The following is a 15,734-nucleotide window of genomic DNA, read 5'->3' on the forward strand; positions in this document are numbered from 1 at the left end:
GAGCGGCTCGGTGCTAGACTCTAGCGTCACTTCCGCCACGGCAATGGCGGCACAGGGGGCAGCTGCGGCAGTTGCAGCAGCGACTTCAGGGATCGTGGGAGAGGGTGAACCCGGCCCTGGGGAAAATGCAGCGGTCGAGGGAACCGCCCCATCCCCGGGCCGCGTCTCTCCTCCGACCCCAGCACGCGGCGAGCCTGAAGTTACGGTGGAGATCGGAGAAACGTACCTGTGCCGGCGGCCGGACAGCACCTGGCGTGAGGGCGGGGCCCAGTGTTTAGGGGCGGGGCTATGGGATGGGCCCTGAGAACTGGTTCCCTGGAGGGCTAAGTGCTTTCGGTTGGAAGTTGTGAGGGGAGGAGGAGGCGGTGATTTGAGGAAAGGCGGAGTTGCAGGCCCTGAGAAATCAGTCCTGTAATGTTACTTCTGAGCTATGATGGGCAAAACCTGCAAAGCTGCCAGCAAGGCGATCATCAAACTTCCTTGCGTGGTATTAGCTTCATTCCGTTTTTTGTTAATCCTGCTTACTCACAGGTCTGTTGTCTCTGTGCTTTTCTTTTCTGTGGTTTCCTACAGCACCATCAAAGAGGGCATGGCAATGCAAGCACAAGTTGGCTATTTTCTTACATTCCGTTGCCTTTCCTCATCTTCAAAATAAACTCCTGTCAGTGGCATTAATTTCTGTGACCCATCCAGTTTAACCCTAGCCACCTCACAAAGCCATTGCTATATCAGAACACACTGTGTATTCTGAATACCTTTTACCATTGTGTCTTCTGCTTGGAATGTCTCGTGTAGCTCCTCCTCATCGTTTTAACTTCATCCTTTGTGATGCCATTCTTGACCCCTTCAGGCAAATAAGTTCCTGTATGTTCCTGCAACATTTGTTTCATACTTCAACCATGGTACATGTGACATTGTGTTGTAAATTTTCTGAGTCTTCCTCTGTTAAACTGGGAACTTTTGGAGGGCAAGATCTCTGTGATTCACTGCTATGTCCTCAGTATCCAGCAGCAACACAGCACAGCATCTGACAGGCACTGGTTGCCTTATTCAAGCATCAGATGGTCTGCTAGTTGTTCCTACTGGAGTAAAAATTTTGGAGACATTAACTCAGCCTTGAGGTGGGAATTATTAATCTGATGAAGAAACTCAGGTTCAAAAAGTCAAGATAACTTGCTCAGTTACATATAGCTAGGAAATTGGGAGCAAGAAATATATAAATTTAGACTGTTTGAATCGGTGTCAGCCTTCGTGTCCTCCAAATAAATGGCTTGAGTGTGTAGTGAAATGAGTATGAATTTGGAGTCGGACTTAAAACTCAGTTAAGTATTAGCTCTTCTTGCTTTTCAAATCTATGACTCTGGATAAACATTACGTTTTTCACATCTGTGAAATAGGAGTAATAACCCCAAGTTGGCCCATCTTGCAAGGTTGTAGCAGTGCTGGATATGAGCAGATAAATCTGGATTATTGAGTAGAAACTATTCCTCGTTACATCAGTTTCTTCTTATTCTAACTCTATCTTCCTGATGATCCTAGTCTTTTTCCTTTACAGATTCTGCAGAAGTGATCCAGTCTCGAGTGAATGACCAGGAGGGCCGAGAGGAATTCTATGTGCACTATGTGGGCTGTGAGTGCTTTGGGGCCTTGAGCCTGGGTGGAGGGAGGGGGAGGCAGGGTAGTACTCTCATGGCCCATCCTAACAGTTAACAGGCGACTGGACGAATGGGTAGATAAGAACCGGCTGGCACTGACTAAGACGGTGAAAGACGCTGTGCAGAAGAACTCAGAAAAGTACCTGAGTGAGCTGGCTGAGCAGCCTGAACGCAAGATCACTCGCAACCAAAAGCGCAAGCACGATGAGATCAACCATGTGCAGAAGGTCTGGGTCCCTCCCCTTCCTTAGGGCCTAGACACCTCTGCCAAGTCCTTTAGGCCTCTTGGGCTTGGTGCCAAAACCACAGCAGGTCCTATTTTTTAACTTCTTAGAGTGTGTTAGGGACTTGACTTTCTCCTTTACTCTTTGTAGGTCAGAAAACTGAGGCTCAAAGAGGGAAAGGGTTCTACAGTCTCACAGTAAGGAAATGGTACATCAGGGACCCACAGTCTCACAGTAAGGAAATGGCACATCAGAAACTTTTGCTCAAATAACCTCTTTTGATTCCCATGGCTGTGTCATATTAGACAAAAGTCCAAAGAGAAGGAAGAGGATGAGTAATACTAGACACCTGGCTATTGCCAAGTACCATATTGTACATGTATAAGTTCATCAAATCCTCCCTAACAATGCAATACCACAAGGAAAATTGCTTTTTTGTGGATGAGGAAGCAGATTCAGAGAGGTTGAGTAATACCCCCATGGTCACACAGCTAGTAAAAAGGTGAGGTGAAATTAGAATAATTATCCCAAACATTATTGGTCTGTGAGCCAGAGTATTAGGCCAAATATTTTAGTGTATGATCTCACTAATGTTTCACATCAACTCTGCGAGGTAAACATTGCTACCAAGTTTATAGAAGAGACATAGATTTAGGAGTCCAGTCAGTATTAGATCTGCCAACCAGATTGTCCTCCTTCAGAATCTAAGTAGTTAACTATGATTTTGGTGTTTTGTTTTTATTTGAGACAGGGTCTCACTGTGTGGCCCAGGCTGGCCTTAAACTGTGGCAATCCTAATGCTTCAGCATCCTGAGTGCTGGGATTACAGGTGTGCACCAACATCCCCGTTTAACCACAATTCCGACACATCCCAGAAACAAATCCTAAAACTCATATTCTTGCTGGGTGTGGTAGGCATGGCTGTAATCCAGCCTTCAGGAGGCTGAGGCAGGATTATTGTGAGTTTAAGGCTAGCCTGAACTATATGTGAGACCCTATCTCAAAAATAAATAAGTAAAAAGCTGGGGTTGTATTTCATTGTGAAAGTCCTGGGTTCAGTCCCCATTATACAGAAAACAAACAGTGAAAAACAACACAGGCTCTTTGCTGTTGTTGTTGTTGTTTTTAAATGTACTATTAAAATACAGTACGTAGAATCTGCAGGCCATAGGATTACATTCATTGTGGGGCATTGGTTCATGTACACTGTGCATCTCTGTTCTTTTTACCAAGTTTGATTGCCCCCAGAGGGTTCCTTTCCTTCACTCTTGAGCCTTAGTTTCTTCATTTATCAAGTGAAGAGTCCAAATTAAAACAGGATTTAGCATACTGTGAAGGTACTAGCTCCATGTGGTACAGTTTCACCCTCCTGAGTGCACACTGTGTGCTTTGCAGTGCTGTTTTCCATTTGTGGGACACAGGCTATTAGGTTGCAAAGTCAAGCCAGTGGGTGTGGCCAACATTTAAGTTTTAAAAATGTGAAAAGGAAATTGGTTAAGAGAAAACCTCATGAAAAAAAGAGAAAATGTCATGACTGGGGATTTAGCTCAGCAGCACAGTGCCTACCTGGCAAGCATAAAATCTTGAGTTTAATTCCCAGTACTAAAAAAAGGAAAACAGAAAACAAAACCGAGTGCATTGCACTTTACTTAGGGTAAGTATTGTGCTGAGAAACTTTTATTTCACATACCAGTGTGGATATATACACAAAAACATAAACTGGTTTTTAGTGTCAGCTATATTGTGGCATAATTTTTTACAAAGTGGCAATGTAGGGGCTGAGGATTTAGCTCAGCGGCATAAGCACCTGCCTTGCAAGCAGGCAGTCATGAGTTCAATCCCCAGTACCGATAAGAAAAAAAAGAAAAAAAAAGTGACAACATAAAATACACTACATTAGAAAGATCCCTCCAGGTCTAAGGTAGCACTGTTCAACTGAAGTTCCTGTTATAATGGAAATATTCTATAGCTGTGCTATCCAATAAACACATAATTGTCATGGGTGGCTGTGGAACACTTGATATATACCTAGTGTTACTAAAAAATTTTTTTAAGTTTAATATACATGCATATCTATCTATCTATCTATCTAGATATATATATATATCTAGATAGATAGATAGATAGATAGATAGATAGATAGATAGATGTATATGGTTTTGTTTTTTTGAGACAAGCTCCTACTGTGTAGTTCAGACTGGCCTTGAACTTACTATGTAGCCCAGGCTGCCCTCAACTTGGAGTGATGTTTCTGTCATAGCTTCCTGAGTGCTGGGATTACAGGTGTGGGCCATTAGGCCTGGTAGAATTAAATTTATAAAGATTTAATTTAAATAGCTACATGTGACTAGTGGCTACTATATTGGACAGCAGAAATCTAAGGTCCTGTTAGATCACCAACTAATTTGCTTTGAATAAAGATGTGCCTCTACACTGATGGTACTGGGCCACCCAATGGTGACAGTCGGTAATAACTGGGCATGCTGGTGCTTGCCTGTAATCTCAATCTGGACACTTAAGAGACTCTATTTCAAAATAAAATATCCAGAGGGCCGGAGTTGTAGCCTGGTGTGAAGGTCCTGGGTACAATTTCCAGAACTACAAAAAGTTAAAAAGGGTGAGTAATAGAGCATTGCTGCACACCTGTACCCTAATCAGGAGGCTGAGGTGGGACAGTTGAAAGCTCAAAGCCAGCCTGGGCACCTTAGACCCTGTCTCCAAAACACAAAAGGAGGAGAAGAAAAAAAAAAGCTGGAGATGTGTCTTTTTTTTTTTTTTTTTTTTTTTTTTGATGTGTCTTGATACAAAGCACCTATAGCATGCACAAGCCCCTGGGTTCAATCCTTAGTACTGAAAAAAAAATTAATGATTAGCAAAGTTAATTCATAGCTTGCTTAATGTTTAATTCTAAATAAATGGCAGCATTTAAGAAAGGCAATGTTTTTGTAGTTCTTTAATGCATTTGGAAAATGGTGCTTTGAGACAATTGGGAAATGTTTTAGAGACATAAGAAGAAAAATCTTTTTCTTCCTCTTTACAGTGTGTAGGCTCAAATTAGATATACCAGGAGTTTGTGTCCAACTCTGCTGAGAGTTCTAGTTCCATGACCTTGAGCAAGTGAATGTGCTTCTCTGTGCCTCAGTTTCCTCTTTTATACAATGGGGATAATGAACACTTTTGTTTCAAAGACTCCTTGTGAGGGCTAAGTGAAGTAACGTCTATAGGGTACTTGACAGTGGATTAAATAGCAGGTGACTAGTCCCCAAGGGCAAGTGACCTCATGTTCCCCTGCTTATTCACTGCTCTGGAAAACTAAAGAATGTTTTATCAGCAGGGTGTGGTGGTACATTCCTGAGTCCTAGCGCTCTGGGAGGCTGAGGCAGGAGGATCAAAAGTTGTAGCCCAACCTGGGCAATTTAGCTGCTTAGTAAGACCTTGTCTCAGCAAACAAACAAAAATGGCTAAGCCAGGTGTGGTGGCACACACCTGTAGTCCCAGCACTCTAGAGGCTGAGGCAGGAGTATCCCTGAGTTTGACATCAGCCTGCGTTACAGTGTGAGCTCAAGGCCAGCCTAAACTGCATAATGAGACCTGTCTCATTATGAGAAAAAAAGACACACACAAAAATGGCTAGGCATGCAACAGTCCTGGGCTCAGTCCCCAGTACTACAAACAAAAAACACCTCTCAAGTTAGTCAAAGTACTACTGGAAGCCATATAGCATATAAAACGCTTTGTGGAGGAGCCTCCTGGGTGAAAGCTTAACTATGAGCACATCTAATCTGGTATAGGTCATAGGTGTTCTTTGGTCTCCATTGTTAGGCAGCGCTTGGTTCCAGCAGCAGAGTTTGGCTAAAGAACAGGGTGCTGTGTGACATGACTTTTAGCCTTTGCTGAGCACTTGGAACATGGGGGAATGAGGTAACTGCCAGCTGGAGCCATCTGCCATTTATCACTCCTGACTTGGGAAGGAGGTGTTTTCTAGGTAGGAAGTGTCTAGGCAGGATTCCTGGTAGGGATGAGAGGGATGTTGAACTTTGAAGCACAGGAAAGAGCACAATAAAAGATCGCTCATGAAGTCCTGCTCTATCACAGACTCACCTGACTCATGTCTGTCCCAGGTTGAGTGAGCACTTTGGAAGCATGATGAAAGGCAAGAGCATGTGCACAAGCATGAAGGCAGGGAAAAGAGGGGTGTTGGTGGCTGTAGAATTGAGGTCACTCAGACAAGAGAGGGGATCCAAGGAGAACTAATCAGTTGTCCAGGTTGGAGATAGTGGCAGTGACTATTTGGAGTGGGATAGAAAGAGACTAATTAAAAAGACCAAAAAAAAAAAAAAGAAAAAAGAAAAAAAGAAAGAGACTGATTCTAGAGATGTCAAGATGATAGAGATAGAGATTAAAAAAAAAAAAAGATGATAGAGTTGACTACAACTCTACCAGGACTTGGCTGCTAATGGATGCCAAACTGAAAAGTGGATGGCGTCTTCAGAGCTGGCCCTGTTTCTGGTCTTGGGCTGCTGACCTGAGGCTGATCTTTTCCATGAGAGGGGAACCTGAGAGGAAGAGTGTTCACAGATGGAAGCGTGTGATGTTGTGGTGGGCAGCACCCCTGGAGCAGTCCCATTGAGAGGCAGCTGCTTAGGTGTGCTCAGGAAAGAGGTCCAAGCACAGTGGGCCTTGTTGGCAGTAGTTCTTCCTCTGGACTTGGGAGGTGAGATCCATTATTTCATCTGGCTCTCAACAGCTTCAGAACTGGATTACCCCTGTACAACTGAGGTCCTTTCTATCCCAAGGTCTGAGCAGGCCTCTTAATCAGCCCTGTCCAACTGGCAAAAAGTTGAGCCTTGGGCCTCAGGATCGTGTGGGACATGTGGGGAGGTGGGCAGACAGGAGAGCAGCTTGGACCATCGAGCTTCAGCATAAAGTAAAACAAATGAGCTATTTGTTTATTACTGTCATTTATGGGATGATACATTAGGGAGGTGGCGTGGGTTCTGGGCCAGGGGAGGGACAGCATGACCACCTGTTCTGTTCATCACTGACACTTCTCTAACTTCTCCCAGACGTATGCAGAGATGGACCCCACCACAGCAGCCTTGGAGAAGGAACATGAGGCGGTAAGCAGCACTGGGATCTCGACTGGGGAGTTCCTCCCCGTTTCCTGTCTTGCCCCTACTGAGTTGTGCAGGGCTCCTACTCCCACCTTTTCTGTAGATCACCAAGGTGAAGTATGTGGACAAGATCCACATCGGAAACTATGAAATTGATGCCTGGTACTTCTCGCCATTCCCTGAAGACTATGGGAAGCAGCCCAAGCTCTGGCTGTGCGAATACTGCCTCAAGTACATGAAGTATGAGAAGAGCTACCGCTTCCACTTGGTGAGGCTGGCTGGGCAGGGCGGAGTGTGGCATGGAGGCCAGGGGCAGCTGAGCACTAAGCATGTGGCCTAGGGAAGACAGGCAGGTTCAGAGAAGACAATAAAGCACGGAGCCCAAGGGGGAGGCGGGCTAGATTCCTGGTTTTTCTAATGCTGTTGGAGGACCTTGGCTAACTTACTGACTCTTTCTACACCTCAATTTCCTATTTATTTATTTGTTTGTTTGTTTGTTTGTTTTTTTGAGACAGGGTCTCTCTGTGTAGTACAGGCTGGCTTTAGACTCTAGGCAATCTTCCTGCCTCAGCCTTCTGAGTGCTCGGATTACAGGTGTGCGACACTATACCTGAGCACCCCTGCTTTTTTAAAATCTTGAGACAAGTCTTGCTAAGTCTCTAAATTACTCAGGCTGTGCTCAGACTTTGGATCCTCCTGCCTCAGCCACTTAGAGTACTAAGATTACAGGCATGCACAGTAGTGCCGCTGCAGTTTTTTCTGATACGGAATGGGGACAGTAATCTTTTGAGTTCTTTACTGCATGACTAGTAAGACCAGCCCAGTGCTGGGCTCCTCAGTGCAAAGGAGGATACAAGCATAGCCACTGAGTATTGACACTGATGGTGTGAACAGGTGGGAAGGACAGGGCCAGGGTTGTTTACCAGGCAAGAGGCACTCATCAGTAGCACAGTGGGTGTTTCCCCAAAGTGTGGGATCTGAGGTGAATCCATATGGTTTAGGAAAACTAGTGTCATGGATGAAGTCCTTTAGAACCAGGCCAACATAGACTTAAACTCAGGTATTTGCATGATGCTTGAGGAAGTTACTAACCTTTCTGTAACTTGGTTAGGAAATAGGTGAAGAAACCAAGGAAGATTACTTTATATTGGTAAAGCACTGAGCGGAGGGTCTACACACGTGAAAACAGAGAGGCAGGAACTTGCTCCAAGCCACACAGCCTGGGATGGGAAATGCTGAGCGGAAAATTTAGGGTCTCAAGCCTGTGTTCTCTCATCCACACCCCTAGGGCCAGTGTCAGTGGCGGCAGCCCCCAGGGAAGGAAATCTATCGAAAGAGCAACATCTCTGTGTATGAGGTAGACGGCAAAGACCATAAGGTGAATTGGTGGCCCAGGGGAAGTTGGGGGGTGGTGGTAGGAGACTCTCTGGACGCCTCTTGAATGGTCCTCACCCCTACCAGAAGGTAGAGGCCTGGCTCAGGCCTTTGGTTGCTGCATAGTGAACACAGCCCTGAGGAGCCAGCCTAGGGGTGGGTGTCTTTTCAGTCCCTGAGAACTTTACTTCTGACGAGGTTGATCAGGTTGGAATAGGTCTAGAACCCAGAACAGAGATTTTCTTGCCTGAAGCTGCTCTTTTCCCTATTGCATAAAGGTATTTGTTTTTGCTTGGGAGGGAGTTTCCCTGTGTGAGATTTCTGTCCAAGAACTCTAGGGCTAATGTTGGTTGAGTTCCTTCTTCCTGGCTGAATGACTTCAGTGGAACAAAGAGAGGTTCACCAAGAATATTGGTTGCCGTGGGAAGGGCAATATAAGTTAAGATAAGGAGCTCCTGCCTTCAAATTGTCTTGCCATTTCCTGCTTGATTTCAGACAAGGTGTTTGACCTTGTTTTGTTCCTGTTTCCTCATCCATAAGCCAAGAGTCATAATTAGTTACCTAATGGTTTTGGTGGTGGAATAAATGAGACTATTCATAGTGTGTTAAGTGTGTACAACAGGGCCTGACATCTAGCAGGTGCTTAGTAAACACAGCCTTTACTATTATTGGTGACCTGTTGGGGCTCAGTCATATGCTTTAGGGTACCCACTCAGAATCACCCTTGCCTGTTGCTGTGCCTCCCTAAGCATAATTGGGCTCCTATTGGAGATGTGGGGGCCTTTCTACCTCTACCCTCTGCCACCGGCAAGACCCAAGGCAGACATTTCTGCCTAGGAGCTTCCCTTTCCTCCTAAGTCAGTAGGACTAGCAGTGCTGGGCTGACACAGTTACTAGATCAAATAAAAGAGCAGATGGGAAGAGGTTTCACAAAGAAGTGATCTCCTTAGGCTGTGCCATGAAGCCAATTGAAAGGCCCTATTGTCCTTTTAGATGCTGGTGTGTGAGGGCTCTGGCTGTGCTGCTAGGAGACTGGTGAGGTCTAGAGAGCAATAGCTAACTGGGCAGACAGAGTTCAGGCTTCACAGTCAAGCTGGAGGCTCCTCCAGCTGGCTTCATGCTTAGCCTTGCGCCAGTGCTGGGGCTACTATGAGCAACACAGAACTTGCTCCCAGGTGAATTCCTGTCCTGCCATCTAACCAGCCATGGAAACTTTAGCAAGCCATTTACTTCCTCTGAGTCTCAGTTTCCCATTCTGAAACAAGTTAATGTCTCTAAAGATTAAACCAAGACTATGCATGTAAACACCTTACCTGAATTTAGAACTCAAAAGTGTGGTAGCCATGATTGATCCAACTGTGCCATGATCTTGTTGCATGCCAATGGCTCTGATTGTCAGCTTTCTTGTCCATCAGAAATTGACTCTTCAGACTCCTTCCAGGTCTAAATACTGCTATTCTGGTAAGGGTCTCCCTGCCCACTGGCCAAACACTGGCTGCTGTTTGGACCCTGGCACTTGCAGAAAAGCAGGGCGACTGCTCATGGCCAGCTGGGTGGGGCATTGCTCCCTGACTATTTCCACCTCTCCACCCCTCAGATTTATTGTCAGAACCTGTGTCTGCTTGCCAAACTTTTCCTGGATCACAAGACATTATACTTTGACGTGGAACCTTTTGTCTTTTACATCTTGACGGAAGTGGACAGGCAAGGGGCCCACATTGTGGGCTACTTCTCTAAGGTGCTGGGTCAGGGAGCCCAAGCTGGGGGAGGGGGAAGGAGGGGGGTATGAATGAGTAGGGGCTGAGCCTCCCAATGGTTCTGAGCACCTGCACCCTTCAGGAAAAGGAGTCTCCAGATGGAAACAATGTGGCCTGCATCCTCACCCTGCCCCCCTACCAGCGCCGAGGCTATGGGAAGTTTCTCATAGCTTTCAGTGAGTAGTCCCTGTCTAGGAAAGGGGCAGCTGTGGTGGTGGGGTCAGTTTGAGGGTGCAGTGCCAGGGTAGATTGGGATTGCAGAGTCCTCCTTCTGTCACTGCTAGGCTATGAGCTGTCCAAGCTAGAGAGCACAGTAGGCTCCCCTGAGAAGCCACTGTCTGACCTGGGCAAACTCAGCTACCGCAGCTATTGGTCGTGGGTACTGCTGGAGATCCTGCGAGACTTCCGGGGCACACTGTCCATCAAGGACCTGAGGTGAGGTCCACCATCTCCCACCACATCCAGGGCATGCTGTCCAGCCAAGGGTCTTTTGAGGGAGGGATGCTGGGACCTTAATGGAAAGGGGTGTATCTGTATCATCTGCTCTAATCCTTTTCTGCAGTCAGATGACCAGTATCACCCAGAACGACATCATCAGTACTCTACAGTCTCTCAACATGGTCAAGTATTGGAAGGGCCAGCATGTAATCTGCGTCACACCCAAACTTGTAGAGGAACACCTCAAAAGTGCCCAGTATAAGAAGCCACCCATCACAGGTGTGTGTGTGTGGGGGGGCAACTATGTGTGCGATGGGGGGGGGGGGTTAAAGGCTTGCTAGGAGCCAAGCCCGCCTTATTGCTGTCACATGATCCCAGACCAGTCAGACCAGCTCCCAGGATGAAGCCCAGGGCAGGCTACTCATTCCTGGAACTTCCCTGCCCCCACCCCTTCCCCAAGACTCAGGCTGCGCTTTTGTCCTTTCTCACCTAGGCTGGGCCCAGAGAGGAGCTGCCAGGTATGAGCAGGCCTGGCGCAGAGGTGCAGTCTGCCACTCATGTCTCTTTTTCCCACAGTGGACTCTGTCTGCCTCAAGTGGGCACCCCCCAAGCACAAGCAGGTCAAGCTCTCCAAGAAGTGAGCAGCCCGTACCCCTGTTGCTGGACCTGTGCCTCTTTGCTCCTAGCTGTAAATATGTACAGACTTCTTTTGTCACTTTTTTAAATAAAGTAAATTCTGCTGGTGGTGTAGGACTTCAGAGGTGGGAGAGAGAGACCAAGATTTCATATTCTTCATTTCATTTCACACATAGCCAGTTGTGTTCAAAACATTTTACTGCTTGATTTTGTATTCCCCACCCCCATCCAAGCCTCCAGCTGAGTTCCGGTGGGGGCTCAGTCCTCCGGAGTCTGGGAATCAGAAATCAAGAGGGCTTGGTGGCTAATAGGGCAAGATTAAGGCTTTTTCCATCTCTAAGGCAGGCAAGCCCAGAAGACAGGAAGGCCAAGTGATGGGCTCATCAGGCAGGGCAGGTGGCTTAGAGTCAGCCCTTTAGCAGCTGTTGGCCAGGCAGCTGCCTAGTCCTGTAGAAGCAGGTGGGAGCTAGGGCCCATGTTCAGAGTTAAGGGCTCTTGGGAGCTCCACAGGAGCCTAACCAGTAAGCTACAGGCAGTGGCAGAGGTGGCCAGTGGTCCTGACCAGTACCATAGGACGTAAAACTCTTGACCTTGGGTTACCATTTAAAAGAACCCAATCTGGAAGAATGGGCTCAGAGATCAGAATGGTGCCCTGACTCTCCACAGAATCCTAGGAGGAAGGTGCAGCCAAGCAGGGTCCTGGGCCTGAAAGGTATGTCATTGGGTGTGATGTTTTGGTCCTGGAAGTTGGGTCAGTTCCAGAGTGCACAGGTCAGTGCTTGTGTCAAGAGCAGCAGAGGCCTCAGGGTCAGACTCAGTGGCAGCAGCAGGATTGGCCGAAGCACATTGTGACCAGGGCCCGAGTTGAGGGCCAAAGACTTGCTGCAGAGGAAGGCGTCAGGCTGGGACTCCTGGATTTGGGGCACTACGTGAGTCTGGAGTTGGGCTGCTTGGTGTTGAATCCAAGAGGCATAACTGGAAGTCAGAGTATACACACCAGGCCTGTTGGGTGCCCCGCAGGCATCACCCCAGCTCACAATGCCTGTCAGGTACCAGACACCCTCCACAGGGCAGGAGAGTGGGCCCCCCGAGTCACCCTGAGGAGAAAAGCAATACAACAGCTAGGACCCAACTCAGGCCTCTGGTCAGCCCCATCCAGCCTCCACTCCAAGCTGTGTGCTCAGCTCTCCTGGCTCCTGTATTTACCTGGCAGGCATCCTTGCCACCTGTCACGTAGCCAGCACACACCATGTCCTGCTGGATGGTGTGAGGCTCCTCGGGATTGGAGTCGATGTTGTACAGGCAGTTACACGTCTCACGACTGATCAGTGGCACCTCAAGTTGCTGTAATGTCTTAGGGGCCGAGAGGCTCACTGCAGGGACAAAAGGTGCTTACCAAAGGCCTCTTACCCTGGGTCAGGCTCCCCTCCATGGTGCTGAGCTTCCAGTGCCCTCTCACCTGAGGGGGCCACGTGGCCCCAGCCAGTGACAGTACATTTGAGGCCATTGGGGAAGGAGGCATTGGCTGCAGGGAGGCAGATGGGCCTGATGTAGCGGGTAAAACTGATGGGTCTTTGGAGGCGGACTAGTGCAATGTCACCCTCGGAGCCCTCAGCTTGGTAGGTGGGGTAGGTGATGATTTCAGCCACTGTGCGGACCTCATTGTCTTCGGTGTAGGAGTTCAGCTGGTGGGCGCCCAGCCTCACCTCATAGTCTTTTATGTTGTGTTCACTACAGACAGAGGAGTAAAGGCTGGGACTCAGGAGACTTGTCCTTGTTCTCTGTTCCCTGCTGCCTCATGGCATACTGATCCTAGACTGCACCTTTAAGGCCTAGTTCTGTTTTGTGTTTGGTTTTTTGAAATGGTCTCACTATGTAGTTCAAGCTAGCTTTGGTAATCCTGCCTCAGCCTCCCAGTTCTGGGATAATAGGTGTGTATTCCTGGCTGGGCTCAAGGCTTAGTTTTATCCTGTGATGTCCCCTCTAACCCTTCACCTTTACTACTCAGTAGTAGCCCTTTCAGACTTAATTTTTTTTTTTTTTTTTGGTGATACTGGGATTGAACCCAGGGCCTTTGCACTGAGCTACATCACCAGCTGTGCTTTTTTATTTTTGTTCTGAGTCAGGGTCTTACTAAGTTGCCCAAGGCTAGGCTGGAATTTGTGATCCTTCTGCCTTGGCCTCTGAGTTCTAGCATTGCAGATGTGTGTTATCACACTCTACTTACTTTGCTGATCTCTGAAAACCAAACCTTAACCCCCAACCTCTGACTTGGGATTTATCTATAAACTTTGACCTCCAGCCTACTTTTGACTCCCTCCCCGATCCTCACCCAGCTTGTACCTAGGGAAACAGTGTGCAGCCGACAGCACCCACTCCTCAGACACGAGAGACCCACCACACACGTGGTCGTTATTGTAGATGATGCTGACCTGCCAGGGCCACTGCCCAGGCGTTGAATCGTTGCCACCTGTGATGCGGGCTTGGAGGACTACACCGCAGAGAGCTGCCCAGGGAGGAAGAGAAAGGGGTCAGGTTCTTAAGGGCTCCCACTCTAACCAGGTCCTTAGTCTTGCCATCTTGCCAAATGCCAGGAGACCAGATTTACAGCCAGGGAAGTGAGTTCACAGCCCGCCCTTTGTCCCCATTCCTGGCTCACTGGGCATGGACATCTCTGCCCCTTGCTGTCCACTACTCATTACCTAAGTCTCATGACAGCCTACTTCCTGCCTTGCATCCAGTTGCCTGGATAAACCTTCCTTGGCTCCACACCGACCGTAAAACATATTCCAGATTCTCATGGGTAGACCTACTCCAGTCACTCTTTTTGGTGGATATTTCTAATCAAACATTGTGTACTTGTTCATCTCTGGTCCTTTGCTCTGTGCATGGGGGATTAGAGCCTGGTCACTGTGGGCAGGAGGGCTGGTGCTGGCACAGTTTGGCTGTGGAGAATGTTAGAGAACAGCCCCTCTGAAGCCTGTGCTGGCCCTGCTGTCTTAGCCGCGGGCATGGCTGCTGGATGCCTAGGACCCCACTTTCTCTGATACTACCAAGGCTCACAACTGTTCTTTTGTCTATGACTATGTTTCAACCACATCAACCTGGGTGTTCACCCAGGACATCCTCGGGTCCCCAGCACCCTGCACAGAATAAAGCAGTGGATTAGCCCCTACCCTTCCCCCATGAGGCCACAGTGGGGAGTGCTTCCCTTTACCAGGTCACCTTATGCCAGACTCCTCCTCCATTCCTCACATTTGCGACAATAGCTACTATTTAGTGAGAGTTCCAGCAGGACAGACCAGCAGGGGCTTTCACTTCCTTTACCTTCTAGAATTCTGCCCCAGGAGATGGACAAAATCAACTGCATGTTAGAGTTGAAGAGAGGAGACTTGGGAAGGTGAGGAGTGTGGCCTGTAAATGGTGACCCAGAGCCCTCGGGTGTGCCTCAAAGTGTGTGCTTCCAACAGAGAAACTCTGAGCTTATTTCTCTCAAAGTGACCCCAGGCACTGCACTTTGGGAGGCTGTAGGAAGTTCACCACACACACATCACAGAGGAGGGGCAGAGCCCAAAGAAAGGGAAGCTGAGCGCTAGGGAGACCAGATCTTTTTTCCCTGATGCTGGGGATTGAACCCAAAGAAAGCTGAGCTACACTTCTACTTCTTTTTTATTTTGAGATAGGGTCTCCTCAGTGGTCTAAATTGGCCTCAAACTTGCAATCCTCCTGCCCTTATACTCACGATAAGGATATGCCCTGGAAGATTATGTATGCACCTTCTAGTGTGTGGCCCTCCCCCAAATTTCCCACCCTGTTCATAGGTACTTACCCATTCCCAACCGGATTAGTCCAAGGAAGAGTAAAATGGCCACAGCTTGCAGCTGCCCAGGCCCCAGGCCCCGCCTGTGGGCCATGGCCCAGGACAACAGCCACTGGGGGAGACCAGGCTCAAAAGGAAAGGATTGGTCTTAGGTCTGGTTTTGAAGGCAGGATCCAGGTGTTGCTCAGAGGTAAGGAATCCCAGAATTGTTGCCAGTAAGGTAGAGCAGGTGTCCAAGGCTGGCTTCTGAGGTAAGAGCACCGTGGGAGACGACAAGTTTCTGCAGCTACCAGTGTGGCCAGCCGCGTTCCCAGGAAGAGTGGTGGCTGCTCGCAGGAGGGCACTCACCTGTCGGCTCCTCCCTCTGCCCCACCCTCCTGGCTCTTCAGTCTTTTCTAGCCTCCTGAGTCTGGAGTCCTTTCGGATTCTGGGGGAAGTGGGGCGGAGACTGGCTAGCTGGAGAGCAGCAGCCCCAGGCAGTCTGGAAACCCCACGTGGCCGGCCAACTGTCTCCAGGTATTTCAGGTCTCCCAGACCAGTTATGCCTGCCAGGGGCTGGCCTGGCCTTTGTTGTCTTGGGGCCGCTGCTCTTCCGTCCCTCCCTCCCTCCGTCCTTATGCCAGGTAGCTGAGCCCAGGACACTGGGGCCTGCCTAGGCCAGTGCCATTTCAAGCCTTTCTGTGAAGGCTGCAGCTTCCACCACAGGTGCTGAGCAT

General features: G+C 48.3%; 2 protein-coding genes across 3 annotated transcripts; one reads left to right on the forward strand and one right to left on the reverse strand.

The window, feature by feature from the left end:
* Positions 1–11: 11 nt before the first annotated feature.
* Kat8 (lysine acetyltransferase 8) lies at positions 12–11,576 on the forward strand. Of its 2 annotated transcripts, none has more exons than XM_063226868.1 (11): positions 12–254; positions 1,556–1,630; positions 1,707–1,882; positions 6,946–6,999; positions 7,097–7,261; positions 8,282–8,371; positions 9,965–10,105; positions 10,207–10,300; positions 10,409–10,559; positions 10,687–10,841; positions 11,056–11,576. In XM_063226868.1, exons 1-11 carry the CDS (start codon positions 44–46, stop codon positions 11,403–11,405), a joined length of 1,662 nt encoding a protein of 553 aa, XP_063082938.1. In that variant the 5' UTR covers positions 12–43; the 3' UTR covers positions 11,406–11,576. The 2 variants fall into 2 exon arrangements, with proteins under 2 accessions (XP_063082938.1, XP_003477940.1); XM_003477892.5 differs by having other exon boundaries at positions 13–254; positions 11,139–11,320.
* Prss8 (serine protease 8) lies at positions 11,379–15,359 on the reverse strand. Its single transcript, XM_063226871.1, has 5 exons — positions 15,028–15,359; positions 13,542–13,704; positions 12,658–12,929; positions 12,405–12,571; positions 11,379–12,295 (listed from the first exon to the last, which is right to left on the reverse strand). Exons 1-5 carry the CDS (start codon positions 15,110–15,112, stop codon positions 11,951–11,953), a joined length of 1,032 nt encoding a protein of 343 aa, XP_063082941.1. The 5' UTR covers positions 15,113–15,359; the 3' UTR covers positions 11,379–11,950.
* Positions 15,360–15,734: the final 375 nt, after the last annotated feature.

This window comes from Cavia porcellus, unplaced genomic scaffold (genome assembly GCF_034190915.1).
Source record: "Cavia porcellus strain 051 isolate PalLab524CR breed Dunkin Hartley unplaced genomic scaffold, mCavPor4.1 scaffold_16, whole genome shotgun sequence".
NCBI classification, from domain to species: Eukaryota; Metazoa; Chordata; class Mammalia; order Rodentia; family Caviidae; genus Cavia; species Cavia porcellus.

Excerpts from the sequence above, each read along its gene's own strand:
- Kat8 (XM_063226868.1), top strand. The coding sequence starts at position 44 with ATGGCGGCACAGGGGGCAGCTGCGGCAGTTGCAGCAGCGACTTCAGGG. Across the intron at positions 1,883-6,945 it reads AGATCAACCATGTGCAGAAG|ACGTATGCAGAGATGGACCC; the intron begins GTCTGGGTCCCT and ends AACTTCTCCCAG. Across the intron at positions 10,560-10,686 it reads CTGTCCATCAAGGACCTGAG|TCAGATGACCAGTATCACCC; the intron begins GTGAGGTCCACC and ends CCTTTTCTGCAG.
- Prss8 (XM_063226871.1), bottom strand. The coding sequence starts at position 15,112 with ATGGCCCACAGGCGGGGCCTGGGGCCTGGGCAGCTGCAAGCTGTGGCC. Across the intron at positions 13,705-15,027 it reads ACTAATCCGGTTGGGAATGG|CTCTCTGCGGTGTAGTCCTC; the intron begins GTAAGTACCTAT and ends CTCCCTGGGCAG. Across the intron at positions 12,296-12,404 it reads GTGGCAAGGATGCCTGCCAG|GGTGACTCGGGGGGCCCACT; the intron begins GTAAATACAGGA and ends TTTTCTCCTCAG.